The sequence below is a fragment of the Thalassophryne amazonica genome, chromosome 6 (genome assembly GCF_902500255.1).
Source record: "Thalassophryne amazonica chromosome 6, fThaAma1.1, whole genome shotgun sequence".
In the NCBI taxonomy this organism is placed as follows: Eukaryota; Metazoa; Chordata; class Actinopteri; order Batrachoidiformes; family Batrachoididae; genus Thalassophryne; species Thalassophryne amazonica.
In genome coordinates this window covers 102,167,111-102,186,889 of record NC_047108.1, presented here as the reverse complement: position 1 = coordinate 102,186,889, position 19,779 = coordinate 102,167,111, and the positions used below count along the sequence as shown (strand labels likewise).

The 19,779-nt window shown below is 42.3% G+C and overlaps 1 protein-coding gene across 2 annotated transcripts in view; it reads right to left on the bottom strand.

Moving 5' to 3' along the window:
• Positions 1–11,997: 11,997 nt before the first annotated feature.
• prickle3 (prickle homolog 3) overlaps positions 11,998–19,779 on the bottom strand; it is a 53,263-nt gene continuing 45,481 nt past the window's right edge. The window contains exons 8-11 of one of the 2 annotated variants that reach the window (XM_034172993.1): positions 15,141–15,479; positions 14,695–15,006; positions 12,637–13,023; positions 11,998–12,524 (exon numbers count right to left, since the gene is read on the bottom strand). In XM_034172993.1, coding sequence (XP_034028884.1) covers positions 12,067–12,524; positions 12,637–13,023; positions 14,695–15,006; positions 15,141–15,479 — 1,496 coding nt within the window. In that variant the 3' untranslated portion in view covers positions 11,998–12,066. The remainder of the gene's footprint in view (positions 12,525–12,636; positions 13,024–14,694; positions 15,007–15,140; positions 15,480–19,779) is intronic. The other variant, XM_034172994.1, reaches the window with a different exon arrangement.

The window sequence follows — 19,779 nt, the reverse complement described above, 5'->3', positions numbered from 1 at the left end:
CACCCCCTGCTCCAAACGCTCCAATTACAGCCGTGCAAGGAAGCAGGCTGACTTATTGAACCACGTGACTCAAAGCTTTATCTGATAAGGACTTTGTGCTTCTTTGCAATAATAATTCATGCACCGCCTGTCCAAAGGTCTGCAGCAGAATGAGCAAATAAAAAGGAAAAACAGTCCAGACACATTTAATGTGAAAGAAAATGATCCCTTTCTTTATCCCCCACACCAAACTGTGGGGTGGGGGAATCAAACATAAATGACCATGAAGCCAAACAGGATTTTGATGAGAAACATGAAAAATGTAGACAGAATTTTGCAGCAATGGAGATTATACCAACAAGATTTAGGCTTCACTTTGTTACGTGGTGTAGAAACTGCAAAGCTCAGTTGTCTGCATTTCTGTCAGTCCATGTATTCATCCATCTGGACTGGTCAACAAGTATACAATATCTTGACAAAGAAAAGTGTATCAAGGTATAACTTGGTCATCTCTCTCAGATCTCAGACAAGTTTGACATTGGGCATGGCCGGTTTCTAAAACTTCATATATGTAATATCTTGACAAAGACCTTGTGTATCAAGATGAAACTTGGTACACAATGTCACCTCACTAAGGTCTTGGATACGTTCCATGATGGGTAGTGCTTATAGACTGTGTACATACTGGACAAACTCTCTATGATGTCACTCGCAGGGTTTCTTTAGATCTGGTTTGAAGCTCAAGTTGGTTGGTTTTAAATGTCACTGTCTTGACAGGGCCTGAATGTCAATTAATTTTAGAGTAAATTAATTTTTTCCCCTCAAAATTCTACTCACAACACCCCATAATGACAACATGAAAAAAGTTTTTTTTTTTTTGCAAATTTATTAAAAATAAAAAACTAAGAAATCATATGTACATAAGTATTTACACCCTTTGATCAATACTTTGTTGATGCACATTTGGCAGCAATTATAAGCTTGGTGCACCAATCTTCGGGCAGTTCTGTCCATTCCTCTTTGCAGCACCTCTCAAGCTCCATCAGGTTGGATGGGGAGTGTTGGTTCACTGCTATTTTCAGATCTCTCCAGAGATGTTCTACTGGATTCAGGTCTGGGCTCTGGCTGGACCACTCAAGGACGGAGTCCAGAGGTGTCCTGAAGCCACTCCTTTGATATCTTGGTTGTGTGCTTAGGGTCATTGTCCTGCTGAAAGATGAACAGACACCCCAGTCTGAGGCCCAGAGCACTCTGGAGCAGGCTTTCATCCAGGATGTGTCTGTGCATTGCCGCGTTCATTTTTCCCCTCAATCCTGACTCGTCCCCCAGTTCCTGCTGCTGAATGTAATTTGGTCACTTTTCAGAGGTCATACTCGTCAGTAAAGTCAAATTACAGTACATTTCAGGTCACCAGTCCAGCCAATAATACCTGTCAGCTGGCTGACAGAAGCAAGTTAGAGACAAAACCAAACCAGCTGATTTCAGTAGAACAGCATACAGCCTGAGCGTGTTTTCACCAAGCGGCCAGTCGCAGAAGTATGAATTCTTGCCTTCAGGTTGGCCACTTCACCAGAAGTACGCAGGGGCAATCTCGAGAATAAGAGCTAATAGTGCTAACCCGCTGTGGCGACCGCAAACAAACAGGAGAAGCTGAAATGACAACACACACACACAGTGCTAACATACACATTAAATACTAAAATTTCACTCCGTATAATTACTGGTGCACAGACCTCTTAGCTTGTCCGCTGGTAACTGCACAGCACGCCATATTATCTCCGAAATTTGTAATAAAATACTCAGAAAAGACAAACACCGCTAGCCGCCTCTGCAAGCAGGTGGCTGGACACAGTACAGCTCTTATTCAAAGTAACCACGTCCTTAATTATTCATAAATGTAACTAAAATTACATTATAGAAAATTCACCCCATTCATTTGTCAGGTGTTTGGCTGTAAACATGTTTATTTGTACTGGAAAGTAGTAAACTACCACAGTTTATCCCAATTAGTCTTTTCCGTGGCATAGTTTTGGCCATTTATTGTTCATCAATCAATAATCAATACAGCCAATTAAAATTGCACATTAGAACACACTAAAAAGGAGAGAGTGCAATTAAAAATAAGATACGTGTTGTCAGTCCTTTTACTAGCTAAAGTCTCTTTCCCAGATGGACGCGGTCTTGTTTATGGAAAATCTACCAAACAGCAGCTGAAACTTGACTTTCTGTGAGGAGACCTTCTGAGTCAAGTCCACCCATGTTTTCAGACAAAATGCTTGAAGTCATATAAGCTGCAGACAAACAATATGAGACTGAGATTTAGTGATCTCTGGACAAAAAATTGCATCTGAACCCGTCATACATTGAGCTGAATGAACACATGTCTGCACCGGGATTAAATACCCACTAGGACACTGACCTGTGGGGTTACCACGGGGTTCTAGATGCGGTCATTTGTACTGTAGACGAAGGACAGCTGAGTTTTGGGGAAAATCTGTTAACAGTTATACTACGTGTGTGCTTCTCCAGGTAACAGTTGCGTCAGGAAGGGCATCCGGCGTAAAAGCTGTGCCAAAATATCAATGCAGATCTGGTTGTATCCGCTGGGGCGACCCCAGACACAAAACGGGAGCAGCCAAATGGACAACCAAATCAAATCAATATCATTTATATAGCGCCAAATCACAACAAACAACAGCCCCAAGGCGCTTCATATTGTAAGGCAAAGCCATACAATAATCACAGAAAAACCCCAACTGTCAAAATGACCCCCTGTGAGCAAGCACTTGGCGACAGTGGGAAGGAAAAACTCCCTTTTAACAGGAAGAAACCTCCAGCAGAACCAGGCTCAGGGAGGGGCAGTCTTCTGCTGGGACTGGTTGGGGCTGAGGGAGAGAACCAGGAAAAAGACATGCTGTGGAGGGGAGCAGAGATCAATCACTAATGATTAAATGCAGAGTGGTGCATACAGAGCAAAAAGAGAAACAAACACTCAGTGCATCATGGGAACCCCCCAGCAGTCTAAGTCTATAGCAGCATAACTAAGGGATGGTTCAGGGTCACCTGATCCAGCCCTAACTATAAGCTTTAGCAAAAAGGAAAGTTTTAAGCCTAATCTTAAAAGTAGAGAGGGTGTCTGTCTCCCTGATCCGAATTGGGAGCTGGTTCCACAGGAGAGGAGCCTGAAAGCTGAAGGCTCTGCCTCCCATTCTACTCTTACAAACCCTAGGAACTACAAGTAAGCCTGCAGTCAGAGCGAAGCGCTCTATTGGGGTGATATGGTACTATGAGGTCCCTAAGATAAGATGGGACCTGATTATTCAAAACCTTATAAGTAAGAAGAAGAATTTTAAATTCTATTCTAGAATTAACAGGAAGCCAATGAAGAGAGGCCAATATGAGTGAGATATGCTCTCTCCTTCTAGTCCCTGTCAGTACTGTAGCTGCAGCATTTTGAATTAACTGAAGGCTTTTCAGGGAACTTTTAGGACAACCTGATAATAATGAATTACAATAGTCCAGCCTAGAGGAAATAAATGCATGAATTAGTTTTTCAGCATCACTCTGAGACAAGACCTTTCTAATTTTAGAGATATTGCGCAAATGCAAAAAAGCAGTCCTACATATTTGTTTAATATGCGCATTGAATGACATATCCTGATCAAAAATGACTCCAAGATTTATCACAGTATTACTAGATGTCAGGGTAATGCCATCCAGAGTAAGGATCTGGTTTAAAAGCAGGAAATTAGAGGTCATCCATGTCTTTATGTCTGTAAGACAATCCTGCAGTTTAGCTAATTGGTGTGTGTCCTCTGGCTTCATGGATAGATAAAGCTGAGTATCATCTGCGTAACAATGAAAATTTAAGCAATGCTGTCTAATAATACTGCCTAAGGGAAGCATGTATAAAGTGAATAAAATTGGTCCTAGCACAGAACCTTGTGGAACTCCATAATTATCCTTAGTCTGTGAAGAAGATTCCCCATTTACATGAACAAATTGTAATCTATTAGACAAATATGATTCAAACCACCGCAGCGCAGTGCCTTTAATACCTATGGCATGCTCTAATCTCTGTAATAAAATTTTATGGTCAACAGTATCAAAAGCAGCACTGAGGTCTAACAGAACAAGCACAGAGATGAGTCCACTGTCTGAGGCCATAAGAAGATCATTTGTAACCTTCACTAATGCTGTTTCTGTACTATGATGAATTCTAAACCCTGACTGAAACTCTTCAAATAGACCATTCCTCTGCAGATGATCAGTTAGCTGTTTTACAACTACCCTTTCAAGAATTTTTGAGAGAAAAGGAAGGTTGGAGATTGGCCTATAATTAGCTAAGATAGCTGGGTCAAGTGATGGCTTTTTAAGTAATGGTTTAATTACTGCCACCTTAAAAGCCTGTGGTACATAGACTAACTAATAAAGACAGATTTATCATATTTAAGATTGAAGCATTAATTAATGGTAGGGCTTCCTTAAGCAGCCTGGTAGGAATGGGGTCTAATAGACATGTTGATGGTTTGGATGAAGTAATTAATGAAAATAACTCAGACAGAACAATCTGAGAGAAAGAGTCTAACCAAATACCGGCATCACTGAAAGCAGCCAAAGAGAACGATATGTCTTTGGGATGGTTATGAGTAATTTTTTTCTCTAATAGTCAAAATTTTATTAGCAAAGAAAGTCATGAAGTCATTACTAGTTAAAGTTAAAGGAATACTCGGCTCAATAGAGCTCTGACTCTGTCAGCCTGGCTACAGTGCTGAAAAGAAACCTGGGGTTGTTCTTATTTTCTTCAATTAGTGATGAGTAGTAAGATGTCCTAGCTTTACGGAGGGCTTTTTTATAGAGCAACAGACTTTTTCCAGGCAAAGTGAAGATCTTCTAAATTAGTGAGACGCCATTTCCTCTCCAACTTACGGGTTATCTGCTTTAAGCTGCGAGTTTGTGAGTTATACCACGGAGTCAGGCACTTCTGATTTAAGGCTCTCTTTTTCAGAGGAGCTACAGCATCCAAAGTTGTCCTCAATGAGGATATAAAACTAGTGACGAGATAATCTATCTCACTCACAGAGTTTAGGTAGCTACTCTGCCCTGTGTTGGTATATGGCATTGGAGAACATAAAGAAGGAATCATATCCTTAAACCTAGTTACAGTGCTTTCTGAAAGACTTCTACTGTAATGAAACTTATTCCCCACTACTGGGTAGTCCTAGTAACCATTGACATAGAAAAATGCTTTTATGAAAGTCTTTATTAACGGTTTAATCTGTTTTTAGTTGTGTTCAAGTTTCTAAAATTAATCTTTGTCATCCATAAGCTCTTCTGAAGCTTCTTAACCAGTACATTATTCCATGTAAAGAAATTACAAATAACTGAAGTTGTACATTTGCACTGTAACCGTGTTCACATAAAATTTTTTTTATTTATTGGCCTGTGTGAGACACTATCGAGACACAATTCTGCTGTTTTGTCCGGAGTCTGAACATGTTAATTCTGGATTTAGGGTCACATGCAAACAAAAATGTCCAGATTTGAATCTGCTGTCTGGGATGTTAGAGGATGGACACACTGATGAATTCTGTCAGGTCTGCAGCAACCTCATGGGCTTTATTTTGAAATACAGACTCTTAGTGTGGAAGTGTGACATAAGGGTTGATTGCTGAAAATTACTGATTTCTCAAAACATATTGGTACAATCGCCTTGCTGTTTTCACGACTTGAATCCTCATTTAAAAAAAATGCATCATAAGTATACAAAAGGACAAAAATCAGTTCTTTCTGGATTTCAATTGATGCTCCGGATGTTTCTGTGTAGGCTCTCAGTTGTCCAGGTGGTTTCCATAGTAGAGAAGCTTGAATCTTCAACTGGACTGGGTTGCTTGACGCGAGGACGTTTCGCTTCAAATCGCAGAAGCTTCCTCAGCTAAATTTCTTGCTCTGGAAGTCTGACTTCTGTCTGACTCTTGTAGAAAAGAATAAAACAGAAGCCAACAAAAGCTGGAGTTTTAAACCTAACCAGACCCCTCCTACTGAGAGGCAGACTGCTATAAGCTAGTGACTAAACAATAGCTCTAATTAGCAACTATTGTGCTGTAGTTAGCACACCTAATGGCAGGACAGCTGTCCCTCTAATGATGGGATGGATGCCTTTCTGATGGCTCCCTTGATGACGTGAATGAGTCATTACCATGAACAAAAGACTGAAACTCCTTTGACCTGTAGTAGAGAAGCTTGAATCTTCGACTGGACTGGGTTGCTTGATGTGAGGACGTTACCTTTGACCTGAGTACCCCATTGTAAACAGGGGATAAAGTGTGTCTCAGACCCCCTCCCTGGTTAAGGCTGGGTTTCAAACGTTTCACAAAGAATGCCTCCTTGACCCCTCTCTCAAACTATTTCTTCTCTCTGGCTAATATTTTAACTTCCTTGTCCTCAAACGTGTAGTTAGTGTCTTTAAGGTGGAGGTGAACCGCAGACTGAGGTCCACTGGCGCCCTCTCTGCGGTGCTGGTATAGCCTTTTGTGTAAAGGTTGCTTCGTTTCACCTATGTAGTGTTCGTTACAGTTTTCCTGACATCTGATAGAATACACTACATTGCTCTGTTTGTAACTAGGGATCATGTCCTTAGGGTGAACTAATTTCTGTCTCAAGGTGTTAACCGGTTTAAAGTAAACTGGGATTTTGTGCTGTCTGAAGATCCTCTGTAGTTTTTCCCATACTCCTGCTAAATAAGGGAGAGACACTCTTCTTCTTGTCTCAGTCTCCTGTCTATCTGGTAATTCTGCACTTTGTCCAGGGACCATCGTGGGTACCCACATACTGTGAGGGCTTTCCGGACACGTTGTTGTTCTTTAGCCCTTCCCTCTGTTGTTGTGGGCACCTGTAGGGCTCTGTGTTGAAGCGTCCTGATCACCCCGAGCTTGTGTTCAAGGGGGTGGTTTGAGCCAAAGAGCAGATATTGGTCAGTGTGAGTTGGTTTTCTGTAAACCCGTCTGGAAATGCCTGTTCTCTCCAATCGTAACATCACAGTCCAGGAAGGCTGTGATGTTACGATTGGAGAGAAACAGGCATTTTAAACAAAATGTAGTTGTCCCACACTATTGCCGTAATTTCCACCACAACACTGTAATGTCCCTTTAAAGTTTGTATGAAAGATTGTTTGGGTAGTTTCTATGGAGATAAACAGTGACATCAGAGCACATGTATATAGCGCCAAATCACAACAAACAGTTGCCCCAAGGCGCTTTATATTGTAAGGCAATGGTGTGGTGGAAATTACATTTACAAGGCCAATAGTGCCCGTAGTTAAAGAATCACCCATATGGCATTATGAAATTCTTAAGCAACAGTGGCTTCTGTGGCCACTAGAGCCAACATTGAAAGAAACTGGCAAGCTCTTTTCAAGCTTGGTGTGGCTTGCTTGCTTGCCTCTACTGGTGGTTGGCTCTCGCTGCGGTATTGTATCACTTCCTGTTCCGGAGCACAGCGGTGTTTTGCTGCATCTGTTAGCTGTTTAATCTGCGCAGTTAGATTGCTCTAGTTACCTAGATAACGATTTGCTTCACAGTGTAATCTTCACATGCCTTAACTAAAGCACTCCCTCTGCTGAATCACCTCTAAATTATTTACACATTATTCACTTTGTGTGTTTTTAGGAATCCGCTAGCTTAGCACAGCTACTAGCTCTTAGCCAGTTTAGCATGGCGGCTTCTCCTGTCTCTCCCGCACTTTTCTGCTCTGGGTGTGAAATGTTTAGTTATTCCTCGGCCTCCTTTAGCAGTAATGGTACTTGTAATAAGTGTAGCTTATTCGTAGCTTTGGAGGCCAGGCTGGGCGAATTGGAGACTCGGCTCCGCACCGTGGAAATTCTACAGCTAGCCAGGCCCCTGTAGTCGGTGCGGACCAAGGTAGCTTAGCCGCCGTTAGTTTCCCTCTGGCAGATCCCGAGCAGCCGGGAAAGCAGGCCGACTGGGTGACTGTGAGGAGGAAGCGTAGCCCTAAACAGAAGCCCCGTGTACACCGCCAACCCGTTCACATTTCTAACCGTTTTTCCCCACTCGGCGACACACCCGAGGATCAAACTCTGGTTATTGGCGACTCTGTTTTGAGAAATGTGAAGTTAGCGACACCAGCAACCATAGTCAGTTGTCTTCCAGGGGCCAGAGCAGGCGACATTGAAGGAAATTTGAAACTGCTGGCTAAGGCTAAGCGTAAATTTGGTAAGATTGTAATTCACGTCGGCAGTAATGACACCCGGTTACGCCAATCGGAGGTCACTAAAATTAACATTGAATCGGTGTGTAACTTTGCAAAAACAATGTCGGACTCTGTAGTTTTCTCTGGGCCCCTCCCCAATCGGACCGGGAGTGACATGTTTAGCTGCATGTTCTCCTTGAATTGCTGGCTGTCTGAGTGGTGTCCAAAAAATGAGGTGGGCTTCATAGATAATTGGCAAAGCTTCTGGGGAAAACCTGGTCTTGTTAGGAGAGACGGCATCCATCCCACTTTGGATGGAGCAGCTCTCATTTCTAGAAATCTGGCCAATTTTCTTAAATCCTCCAAACCGTGACTATCCAGGGTTGGGACCAGGAAGCAGAGTTGTAGTCTTACACACCTCTCTGCAGCTTCTCTCATTACCCCATCCCCGTAGAGACGGTGCCTGCTCCCAGACTACCAATAACCAGCAAAAATCTATTTAAGCATAAAAATTCAAAAAGAAAAAATAATATAGCACCTTCAACTGCACCACAGACTAAAACAGTTAAATGTGGTCTATCAAACATTAGGTCTCTCTCTTCTAAGTCCCTGTTAGTAAATGATATAATAATTGATCAACATATTGATTTATTCTGCCTTACAGAAACCTGGTTACAGCAGGATGAATGTTAGTTTAAATGAGTCAACACCCCCGAGTCACACTAACTGCCAGAATGCTCGTAGCACGGGCCGAGGCAGAGGATTTGCAGCAATCTTCCATTCCAGCGTATTAATTAATCAAAAACCCAGACAGAGCTTTAATTCATTTGAAAGCTTGACTCTTAGTCTTGTCCATCCAAATTGGAAGTCCCAAAAAACAGTTTTATTTGTTGTTATCTATCGTCCTCCTGGTCGTTACTGTGAGTTTCTCTGAATTTTCAGACCTTTTGTCTGACTTAGTGCTTAGCTCAGATAAGATAATTATAGTGGGCGATTTTAACATCCACACAGATGCTGAGAATGACAGCCTCAACACTGCATTTAATCTATTATTAGACTCAATTGGCTTTGCTCAAAATGTAAATGTGTCCACCCACCACTTTAATCATATCTTAGATCTTGTTCTGATTTATGGTATGGAAATTGAAGACTTAACAGTATTCCCTGAAAACTCCCTTCTGTCTGATCATTTCTTAATAACATTTACATTTACTCTGATGGACTACCCAGCAGTGGGGAATAAGTTTCATTACACTAGAAGTCTTTCAGAAAGCGCTGTAACTAGGTTTAAGGATATGATTCCTTCTTTATGTTCTCTAATGCCATATACCAACACAGTGCAGAGTAGCTACCTAAACTCTGTAAGTGAGATAGAGTAACCGTTACTGACTGCCACAATTTTTTTTCCTGATTTCTTATAGTTTCTTAAAGCCAGAAAGTTGCCATTTGAAATGACTTTAGTTTTGTGTCATGTCTGTGATCTGCTTTTTTGTACAAAATTTAACAACTGAATGAACATCCTCCGAGGCCGGTGATTCCATAATTTTTGCCAGGGGTTGTATGTGCCGTTTTTCAGGTTTGAAATGACATTATATGTACCTGTATCTAAGAAGAAAAAAATCCACCTGCCCTCATCACTTTTTTCTGATGTCAAGGATGATAAACTAATGGGTTTTTTATGGGGCCTAACTTTCCATCTGAAGCAATTGGACTACAAACTCCCTGTAGCTCGGCAAACAACTTGTACTGATGCTTGTTTACACCTGTAACTGTAAAACGTCCTTGTTTTTAACTTTCTGACGCACATGCGCAAATGCACAGGATGTGGTACAAGATGGCCACCTAGCTGCAGGGACTATGTAGTCCAATTGCTTCAGACAGAAAGTTGCGTTTTTTGTCTAAACACAGCAACACAAAGCAACAAGGTGAATGGAACTTTTCTGTAAATATGTAATGAAGATTTGGCTGTGTGTGCACAGGATTAGAATTCAAATAAAGGCATGGCATTGTTCGAAGGAAACTGTAATGTCCTCGACAACACCAAGCAGGGCTACGAGAGCCAATGTTCAGTTATTACTTTGGTTGCTATTTCAAACACAACACTAGATGGCGTCAAAAAGTCTGTCATGCCACTTTAATGTCAATTCTCAATGAAAAGGCATTTAAGTAGCAGCTTTTGTGCTTCCAATTGTTATGAGGCTGTGCCATAATATTGGGTCATGATTTGGGCTCCATAGGTGAATTTAATTTAATACTACATCAATCAATCAATCAACTTTTTTCTTATATAGCGCCAAATCACAACAAACAGTTGCCCCAAGGCGCTCCACATTGCAAGGCAAGGCCATACAATAATTATGAAAAACCCCAACGGTCAAAACGACCCCCTATGAGCAAGCACTTGGCCACAGTGGGAAGGAAAAACTCCCTTTTAACAGGAAGAAACCTCCAGCAGAACCAGGCTCAGGGAGGGGCAGTCTTCTGCTGAGACTGGTTGGGGCTGAGGGAAAGAACCAGGAAAAAGAGATCGATCACTAATGATTAAATGCAGAGTGATGCATACGGAGCAAAAAGAGAAAGAAACAGTGCATCATGGGAACCCCCCCACAGTCTACGTCTAAAGCAACATAACCAAGGGATGGTCCAGGGTCACCCGATCCAGCCCTAACTATAAGCCTTAGCGAAAAGGAAAGTTTTAAGCCTAATCTTAAAAGTAGAGAGGGTATCTGTCTCCCTGATCTGAATTGGGAGCTGGTTCCACAGGAGAGGAGCCTGAAAGCTGAAGGCTCTGCCTCCCATTCTACTCTTACAAACCCTAGGAACTACAAGTAAGCCCGCAGTCTGAGAGCGAAGCGCTCTAATGGGGTAATATGGTACTACGAGGTCCCTAAGATAAGATGGGACCTGATTATTCAAAACCTTATAAGTAAGAAGAAGAATTTTAAATTCTATTCTAGCATTAACAGGAAGCCAATGAAGGGAGGCCAACACGGGTGAGATATGCTCTCTCCTGCTAGTCCCCGTCAGTACTCTAGCTGCAGCATTCTGAACCAACTGAAGGCTTTTTAGGGAACTTTTAGGACAACCTGATAATAATGAATTACAATAGTCCAGCCTAGAGGAAATAAATGCATGAATTAATTTTTCAGCATCACTCTGAGACAAGACCTTTCTGATTTTAGAGATATTGCGTAAATGCAAAAAGGCAGTCCTACATATTTGTTTAATATGCGCTTTGAATGACATATCCTGATCAAAAATAACTCCAAGATTTCTCACAGTATTACTAGAGATCAGGGAAATGCCATCCAGAGTAACGATCTGGTTAGACACCATGCTTCTAAGATTTGTGGGGCCAAGTACAATAACTTCAGTTTTATCTGAGTTTAAAAGCAGGAAATTAGAGGTCATCCATGTCTTTATGTCTGTAAGACAATCCTGCAGTTTAGCTAATTGGTGTGTATCCTCTGGCTTCATGGATAGATAAAGCTGGGTATCATCTGCGTAACAATGAAAATTTAAGCAATACCGTCTAATAATACTGCCCAAGGGAAGCATGTATAAAGTGAATAAAATTGGTCCTAGCACAGAACCTTGTGGAACTCCATAATTAACTTTAGTCTGTGAAGAAGATTCCCCATTTACATGAACAAACTGTAATCTATTAGACAAATATGATTCAAACCACCGCAGCGCAATGCCTTTAATACCTATGATCATCATAAACAGGAGGTCCAGCTACAATAAAGAGGAAAGTTCAATGAATGTTCTGGAGAGGTGAAACAGCTGCAGCTCCTCTGTTTGCACCACTTTCTGTGTAAAACCACATACAAATGAATATAGTGTGTTTTAGTGTTTTAGTGCCATTGGCTGTTAGTGTTAAGATATAGCACAGTTTTTATCTTTATCCTTTGCATCAAGACTGCTGGCCCGTCTCCGTCGAAAGCTGCCTCTCAAACCAGAGTTTCTTTGTGCTTCCTTCTCTCCTTCTTCCTCTCTGTCTTTCCTGGCATCAGACTGGTGCCTTTGGAGCTGTGGGGGAAGCGGAATGGGCTTGCCCAGGAAAAAGCCCTCCTCCTCCGAGTCCGAGGATGAAGAACACGTGGAACAGGAGTCTTCATGCTTGCCCTGTTGAAGGGTCAGCTTGAAGGCAGTGGCAGCACCTAGACTGTCCCTCTCTTTGTCCCCTCGCCAGTCCAGAGCGTCTAAACAAGGCCGGTCGCGTTGCGAGCGTCGGGATCGCCTCTCTGCACCAGGCTGGGGAGGAGAGCCAGAGGGGACACGACAACCTCGAGTCCAACTTCGCCGGAGATTACGTTGGTGGTAACAGGATCCATCTGATTTCACAAGAGGAAAATTGAGCAGACATGTGAAATGTAATTAAATAAAATCTACATGATTCCCAAATTTGAAATGGTTTAGAAGTTAACACTAAAGACATTTTATTACCCAGTAGATCGATCTGTGGAGGAACGCCTTTCTGTTGGTGTAACCTGCCTCTTAAACCTTGTTCCATCTCATCTCCATCGCACTGCTTTTCATCACCCACTTGAGGCTCCTCCTCATTCTCATCTTCTTCTTCTTCAACAGAATAGCTGCTGCTGATTGGTTCCCTGAAGCTGACTCTGGCTGCCCCACTGCGAGACAATGGAGGTGGCGAGTCACAGGGTCTGTTGTCTGGATCGGGAAGTACTGGAGACGGTGAATTCCGAGTTATGAAGTCACGTGACTTGGTGGGTGGAGGCGGTGGGAGATTGGATGGGTTGCTGGGCAGGAGGTGAGGTGATTCAGGTGGAATGAGGTGACTGACATGTGGAGCTGAATTTTTCTGAGACACTGTAGGGAATAATAAAAAAAATAAATAAATAAAAAAATCACAGACCATAGTTTAATTCAGCTAAGCCAATACTGATAGAAGTTACCACTGTTCTTTATATAACGGCTGAGTGGATCCTTGTCATTTGATTGGTGCTTTGTATATCACATGACATGGATTATTCATCCCATTGTTGCATTTAGAGTGCAATTTGGTTCCATTTAGAGTGCAATTTGGTTCCATACGTTTGGTACCATTGCACGCTTCTGCTGTGGCGATCCCGAACGGGAACAGCTGAAAGAAGAGCATGCTTCCACCACCACCAGCGCCGTCCTGCTAGTGTGAGCGTGCGCGCAGTGCACATACATGAGCTCACACTAGTGGGATGGTGCTTAGCTTTAAAACAAACATGGAGGGGTCTGTGTTGCTGATGGACGATGATTTGAAAGAGCTAAATGCCAGAGCTAGTTCTTCTAACACACACAAAATTCCACTCCGCTGTAAGCAGTCTGGAGGCATGAAGAGCTGTTCAGATGAAAAGCTGATGTAATTTTTCACTGGACTGAGGAACAACATGAAGTCCTCTTTTGTTGTTTGTTTGTTTGTTTTGGAAGTACAAAGTCAGTACACAGCATCACCAACTGCACGTCACAATTTGGACTCCTATTTAAAGTTCATGTTGAACTTTAGCAGCAGTGGAACGCCAAAATACAAGTCCCTTTTCTGTTGTTTATAAATTAAAATAATATTAAATGCCAAGGATCTATTTTAGCTGTTATATAAAACAAATAATAAATGTTAGGGGTGCCAGAAAAATCGAATCACGTCCGAATCGCGATTCTTATTTATTACAATTCTGAATCAATCCAAAATGTCCAAACATCTATTTTTAAAAAGCATTTTTTTTTTAACATTTTCTTGCTTACTCGCTGCGTGTACTGTTTGTCAGGCAACGGCTTCCGTACTACAGCGTCCCTGCTAGGGGAGGGTCCAGCGTGCTTCAAACATTCATGAGCTGCAGCTTAGCATGGTGGGCGAAGAGCTAATTCAGCCAGCACCGTCTTTGCTGAAGGCAAATGTTTGGGTGCATGTTGGATTTTATTATTTGCTGCGTAAGAAGGAGCTTGACATGACTTATGCAGTGTGCAAAATCTGCAAAATGAAAGTCAAGTACTTCGGAAACACTTCAAATCCACAAGCCCACGTGCTACACCATCACCCGGAGCTAAAAGGAGCGGAGCAGCGGTCTCTGCCGACTACTGACCAGCGCTTCACTAAACTGCAGGCCAACTCTGAACGAGCAAAGCAGATAAGTAAATTTACATCTAGAATCACTTGATTAACCTTGCAAAGCTGCATTTTCTTAAACATAAACATTTTTAAGTAATATAACTTTCTCAGAGCTCTTTGATTCGAAAAACGATTCTGAATCGAATCATCACCCCAAGAATCTGAATCGAATTGAATCATGAGTTGTTGTACGATTCACATCCCTAATAAATGTTTTTACATTTGTTCAATGGTAAAAATATTTCATGAGGTGAAAGCTGGAACATACCATTCAATGAGGCAAAGTAGAGTTGAATGGTATGTTCCAGCTTTCACCTCATGAAATAGTCATACCATTGAACTCAAACATTCATTATTTGTATAATGAAGCATGGTTTTAAATAAAAAGAAATTGTCTCTACCTTGCATCGCTTGATTTGTTGTTTTCACCCAGTTCCTGCAGTCTTTAGCAGTAGAGGTTCCTCTTGAAGTGAAGCTAGTTACAGAGTCTCCAATGTTTCCATTGAGGTGTCCCTGGAATCCGGGACCACTAACTGGAGGTGTGACACCACTGTCTGCTGGCATTAAACTATAATGTGGAATGTCACTGGGCCAGGAAGATCCAAAACCATTTGCTCGATGAATGTGCGGAAGTGGTGAGTAGGAACCTCTTGGATGGGGATGACCACTAGGTGTTACAACTCCATTTTGTTTTGGAATAGTGCAGTGGTCACCTGAGAGAAACAGTGAAAAAATGTTTTAGAATAAAGTTAAATAAAAGCATACAGTGTACAATTACAGAGTTATTTCTTCTCAGAGCACAAACATGAAATATATATATTCAAAATTGATATGGTACTATAATCACCTCTGTTTTCCACAGAACTATGAATGCAGTTTTTTGAAGGATTTATAAAAGGAGTGTTGCCCTCTAGTGGTCGCAGTGGAGAACCACACAGTGCCTGTTGCTGTTTCTCTCTGGTCCAACAATGTCTCTGTTGGGGTGGTCTACTCTGTAGCGCAGAGTCACAGGAGTCGGAGTTATCGGGGTCGTCACCCAGAGAACAGGATCTGGAGCAGAAGATAAGTCCCCCTCGAGGGAGGAAGGGACGTCCCAGCAACGGCAGCCGACACTGGGCGCAGCAGAAGCAAGACTCCACAGCATGCCAGTGCTGACCCTCGTATGTCATCTGGCCCTGGTCGATAGCTGGAAATTAACAAATATCTTGATTACACAAGTTATTCCTGTCAGCTGTAGAACAGAATGCAATCGGTGTGTGCATCAATTTGTCAATTTGTGACTTTGTTGCTATGGCAGGTCAGGTCTAAGAGTATGAGCTGGTGCTATCGATTGCTGTATCTGTATTCCACCTCCTGACAGTAGCTATTTAGCCTCTGTAGCCAGGTGACATAGGTGTTCTCTTGGCCTTTTCTAGTTGCTGGGGTCCTCAACAGACAGGCATTTGTGTGGAGGCTCATGAGACACACCACATAGTCATAATGTTTTAGCTCATGTTCCTTCAAAATACAAGTGGATATCCCTCATCTGAGTCTCCCTAAGTATTCGTAACTGTTTATTAACCGACTTAGTAGCAAAGACATCCAGCTGGTGTCTTCAGTCAGTGATTAATAAAGGTACCTCAACCATACAGTAAAACTGGAAGCAACAGGATCCTAAAGACTTAAGCCTTTCTTCTTTTACGAAGATATCAGTATGGCCAAATACCTCTGTCAAGGGACCTGTAAAGTCTTCCCAGTCATCTCTCAACCTCAAAGGCCAATGTTCAAAGACATGAATGGCACTGCCGAGATAAGTGAACTTCAACAAGTTTAACACTTTCACCACTGATTGCAGAGTTCAGGAATTCAATGAAAATCTCGCTATTTCCGTTGATTCGCAAGGAAAATTGCAGACTTTCCTTGCCAACAAAGGCACCAGATTGCTAGTTCCACAAACCTACAAAACACCCAGTCCACGAGAGCACATAACAGATTAGGACCCGGAACACATCCCTGATGGACGCCTAAACTCACTAGGAAGAGGTCAGAGACTCTGGTCCACACTGCACAGTACTGTAAAGATTAAAAAAAAGGGTTCTCAGCAGGGCCTTGGACCACTAAAAAGGAAAGAAAATGTTCATCACAACAATGAGTCAGCACTTCTGTCTCAGATCAGCCTTCTCCCAGCAAGAGAGACCTGGTGACCAGAGAGAAAGGAAAAGGGAGTGGGGGAAAAAGCAAATTTATTTTTAATAGCATACAGGCCTGTTGGTGTATTACTGGAGTCATGCACAGGAAGACAGTTTTGACCTATGGTTAAAATTTTAAACAAACTAATTCCAGACAAGTTATTGAGTTAGTTTTAAAGTAATGCACTAATTTTGAAGGTTTTAGCATTCAGACACACATGCCACAATGCATTATGCATTATGGTCCCACTGTGAAGAGGGTTTGCCGGGAGAGATCTCGCTATGAGGACATTTCAATGAAAACAAACCCCAGCTAAAAACTCCACAAAGCAAATATGAAAAAGTCTAAAAATGATCAATGGTACTAGCCGGATGTCTCCCAGGATAAAAAGGTCCCCAAATCACGCCTTGGCACCAGGGTGTGTGAGGAGAGCAATGGTGCAACTTCTCCCAGTGCTGCGGGGAATGATCTCTCCTGCGGCAGCACTCATCTGGATAATCCATCAGATCAGCACAGTTCCGATCCTGGACTCCAGCAGCAACAGCCTCAAAGGGCCAAAAGAAATTCACAAAACTACGCCACTGTAAATTGGACCATTGAGGAGAAGAAAAAGATATTTTACTGCTTCGCTTACTCAAGGCATGAGAAGTGGGGCAGGAGGAAAAAAGCAGAATTTGAGGAGCGGATAAAAGAAGCGGATTTACCAACGGAAAAGAAAGAAGCCACCACAACTGCAAAACTACAATCGATTGCCTCTCAATTCAAAAAATACTTGACAGCAGGGGAAATACAAAGAATAAAGGAAGAAGCCCAAAAAGAAGCGATAAAGGATCATCAGTCGCTGGACAACTTCAGTTTGAAAGGAGTCAGTGGAAGATGGAGGAATAGTGGGTACTGCTTTGGGCAACACAATATGCCAAAGTAAAATACACCAACCAGAGGAGAAGATTCGTTTCCTGACATCAGTGGTTGGCTGGTCGGTATCACCCACAAGTTACTGAAACTTGTGGTGGGTTTTACAAATAAATCTGTATGTGTAAATATGTCTTCTTTTTTTTTTCATTTGTAAAAAAAAAAAAAAAAAAAAAAAAAAAGTTTAGAAAAAAGCAATTTCAAAACTGAAAATTCTGCTTGTGATTCAGCACTTTTGGCGAATGTGTGGCAACTGCTGTCAAGACTGTATGTTCATACTGCCATGAACACTACCATCTATTGCCATCTACTGGATGGCAGTGTACATGGCAATGTGAACAGCCACACATTTGCTAATACTTCCATATACGTGATGTAAAATGTTCTACATTTGTATTCAACTTCACTTGTTCTACAAACTGAGCTAAGACAACATATTTTTTATTACAGCACTGAAAATGAAACCTCTAAACTGAGCAATCTTGGTTACTGCCCCTGACAAGCTAACTACCTAGCATGCCATAGCTTACAGGGAAAAGTTTAACGCCCAGGCGGACTATGGGTGTTCTAGTGGAAACCATTCAGAGTTTTTTTTTTTGCGGAAACCATTTTAAGCAAATTATGTCATTTAAGGGTCACTAAATGGTAAATGGACTGCATTTATATAGCGCTTTTCCATCTGCATCATACGCTCAAAGCGCTTTACAATTACCATATGCCTCACATTCACCCCAATGTCAGGGTGCTGCCATACACGGCGCTCACTACACACCGGGAGCAATAGGGGATTAAACACCTTGCCCAAGGGCCCTTAGTGATTTTCCAGTCAGGCAGGGATTTGAACCCAGGATCTTCTAGTCTCAAGCCCAACACCTTAACCACTAGACCATCACCTCCCCACCACTAGACCATCACCTCCCCTCACCATCACCTCACTAATTGGGTTAGGTAACCCAATTTTCCATGATGCATAAACCCCCATACTCCAAATGGCCAAATGGTTTCCACTGAGACCCCCATACTCAGCGCGGGCGTTAGTCACATCCTTGCTACAGTGGTAGCTATGGCTCGCATGCTATTCAGCTAACGTGATAATGCAGCTAAATTAAGAGCGCATTATCCTGCAATGGAAAAAAGCACAAGTAACATCACTTCTTCTGCAGTCAAGACGTAAAACAAGAGCCACCAGAGTCAAGAGACATGTCTGTACCTGATAATCACAAGCCATTAGCTAGAAAGCTAACACAGGTTGAGTTAAAGTACTGGATTCATGTTAGTTTCTCCAAAGACAGGGTGTGCTGTCATGAAACCTAAAAATATGGCCTAAATTTCTTACTGTCACATCTGGTGCCCCCCCTAAAAAAAAACAAAACTAACAAATGAGCTCTCAAGTTGTGATACGCTCAAGGTGTTATTTTCCACCAAATCTTGTCTTGCAGGTCATTTTGGTGGAATGTCATGTATTAGCATAAGAGTGTGACAACATATTGAGTTGTACCTCGAGTGCGTGAGACCTGACAGGACCATTTTAAAGCGTGAGTCTGACTCCGAATGAGTGACACTTTAGAGCTCTATGACAATCACATGACTGACATTCTCCTGATCGCTTATCCTGCTTCCGGCATAGGCGATGCACATTACGCCTGCGTTCGTCGGCCATTTTGTCACCTGATATGGTGGGAATTTCCACTGGTCACGCCTTGCAACGCCACGAATAGCCTGAAGTGGCTCGCCTACGCTGGAAGCAGGCTACGCTACGAACGTGAGACAACGTGACCAAAACAGAAAAACATGGCGGCCTCCTTGTTGGAGGATGGTGCTGTTGATGATTTGACTCCTGTAAAGCCAAAATTTACAAAAGGGATTTGTTTTCTATGTCAAAAACATGCAAAGGACCATGTGCTCAACAGGGGAAAGCCCCTGACTTCATAAGTTATGCGCCAATAAGAGCTCAGAGCTCTCAACCAATCACAGTAGGGGTACCTGGCTCTTTTGAGCCACTCCAGGCTACTGATAGCTTTGAAAATAGCTGCAATACAAGGTTGTGACAGTAGGGTGTGCAACAACCTCAAGATAAATAACCAACAGTTCCTGAACATTTTTCAAATGTTTCCAACTTTTTCCATCATGTGCAAATAGTGTCACTGGAGGAGACCGGTCACAACTTTAGCACAGTTCTGTTTGTTGCAGCAAGAATATATTTCTTTCATTCCTTTTCACTTTGTTAAGTATTTTTCTACCTTACACTTAATGTTGGCATCAACCTGAAATGACTTTCCTAACTTATTTTATGTACTTTTATGTACTGCCCCAACCAGTCCCAGCAGAGGACTGCCCCTCCCTGGGCCTGGTTCTGCTGGGGGTTTCTTCCTGTTAAGGGGGGGGTTTCCTTCCCGCTGTAGCCA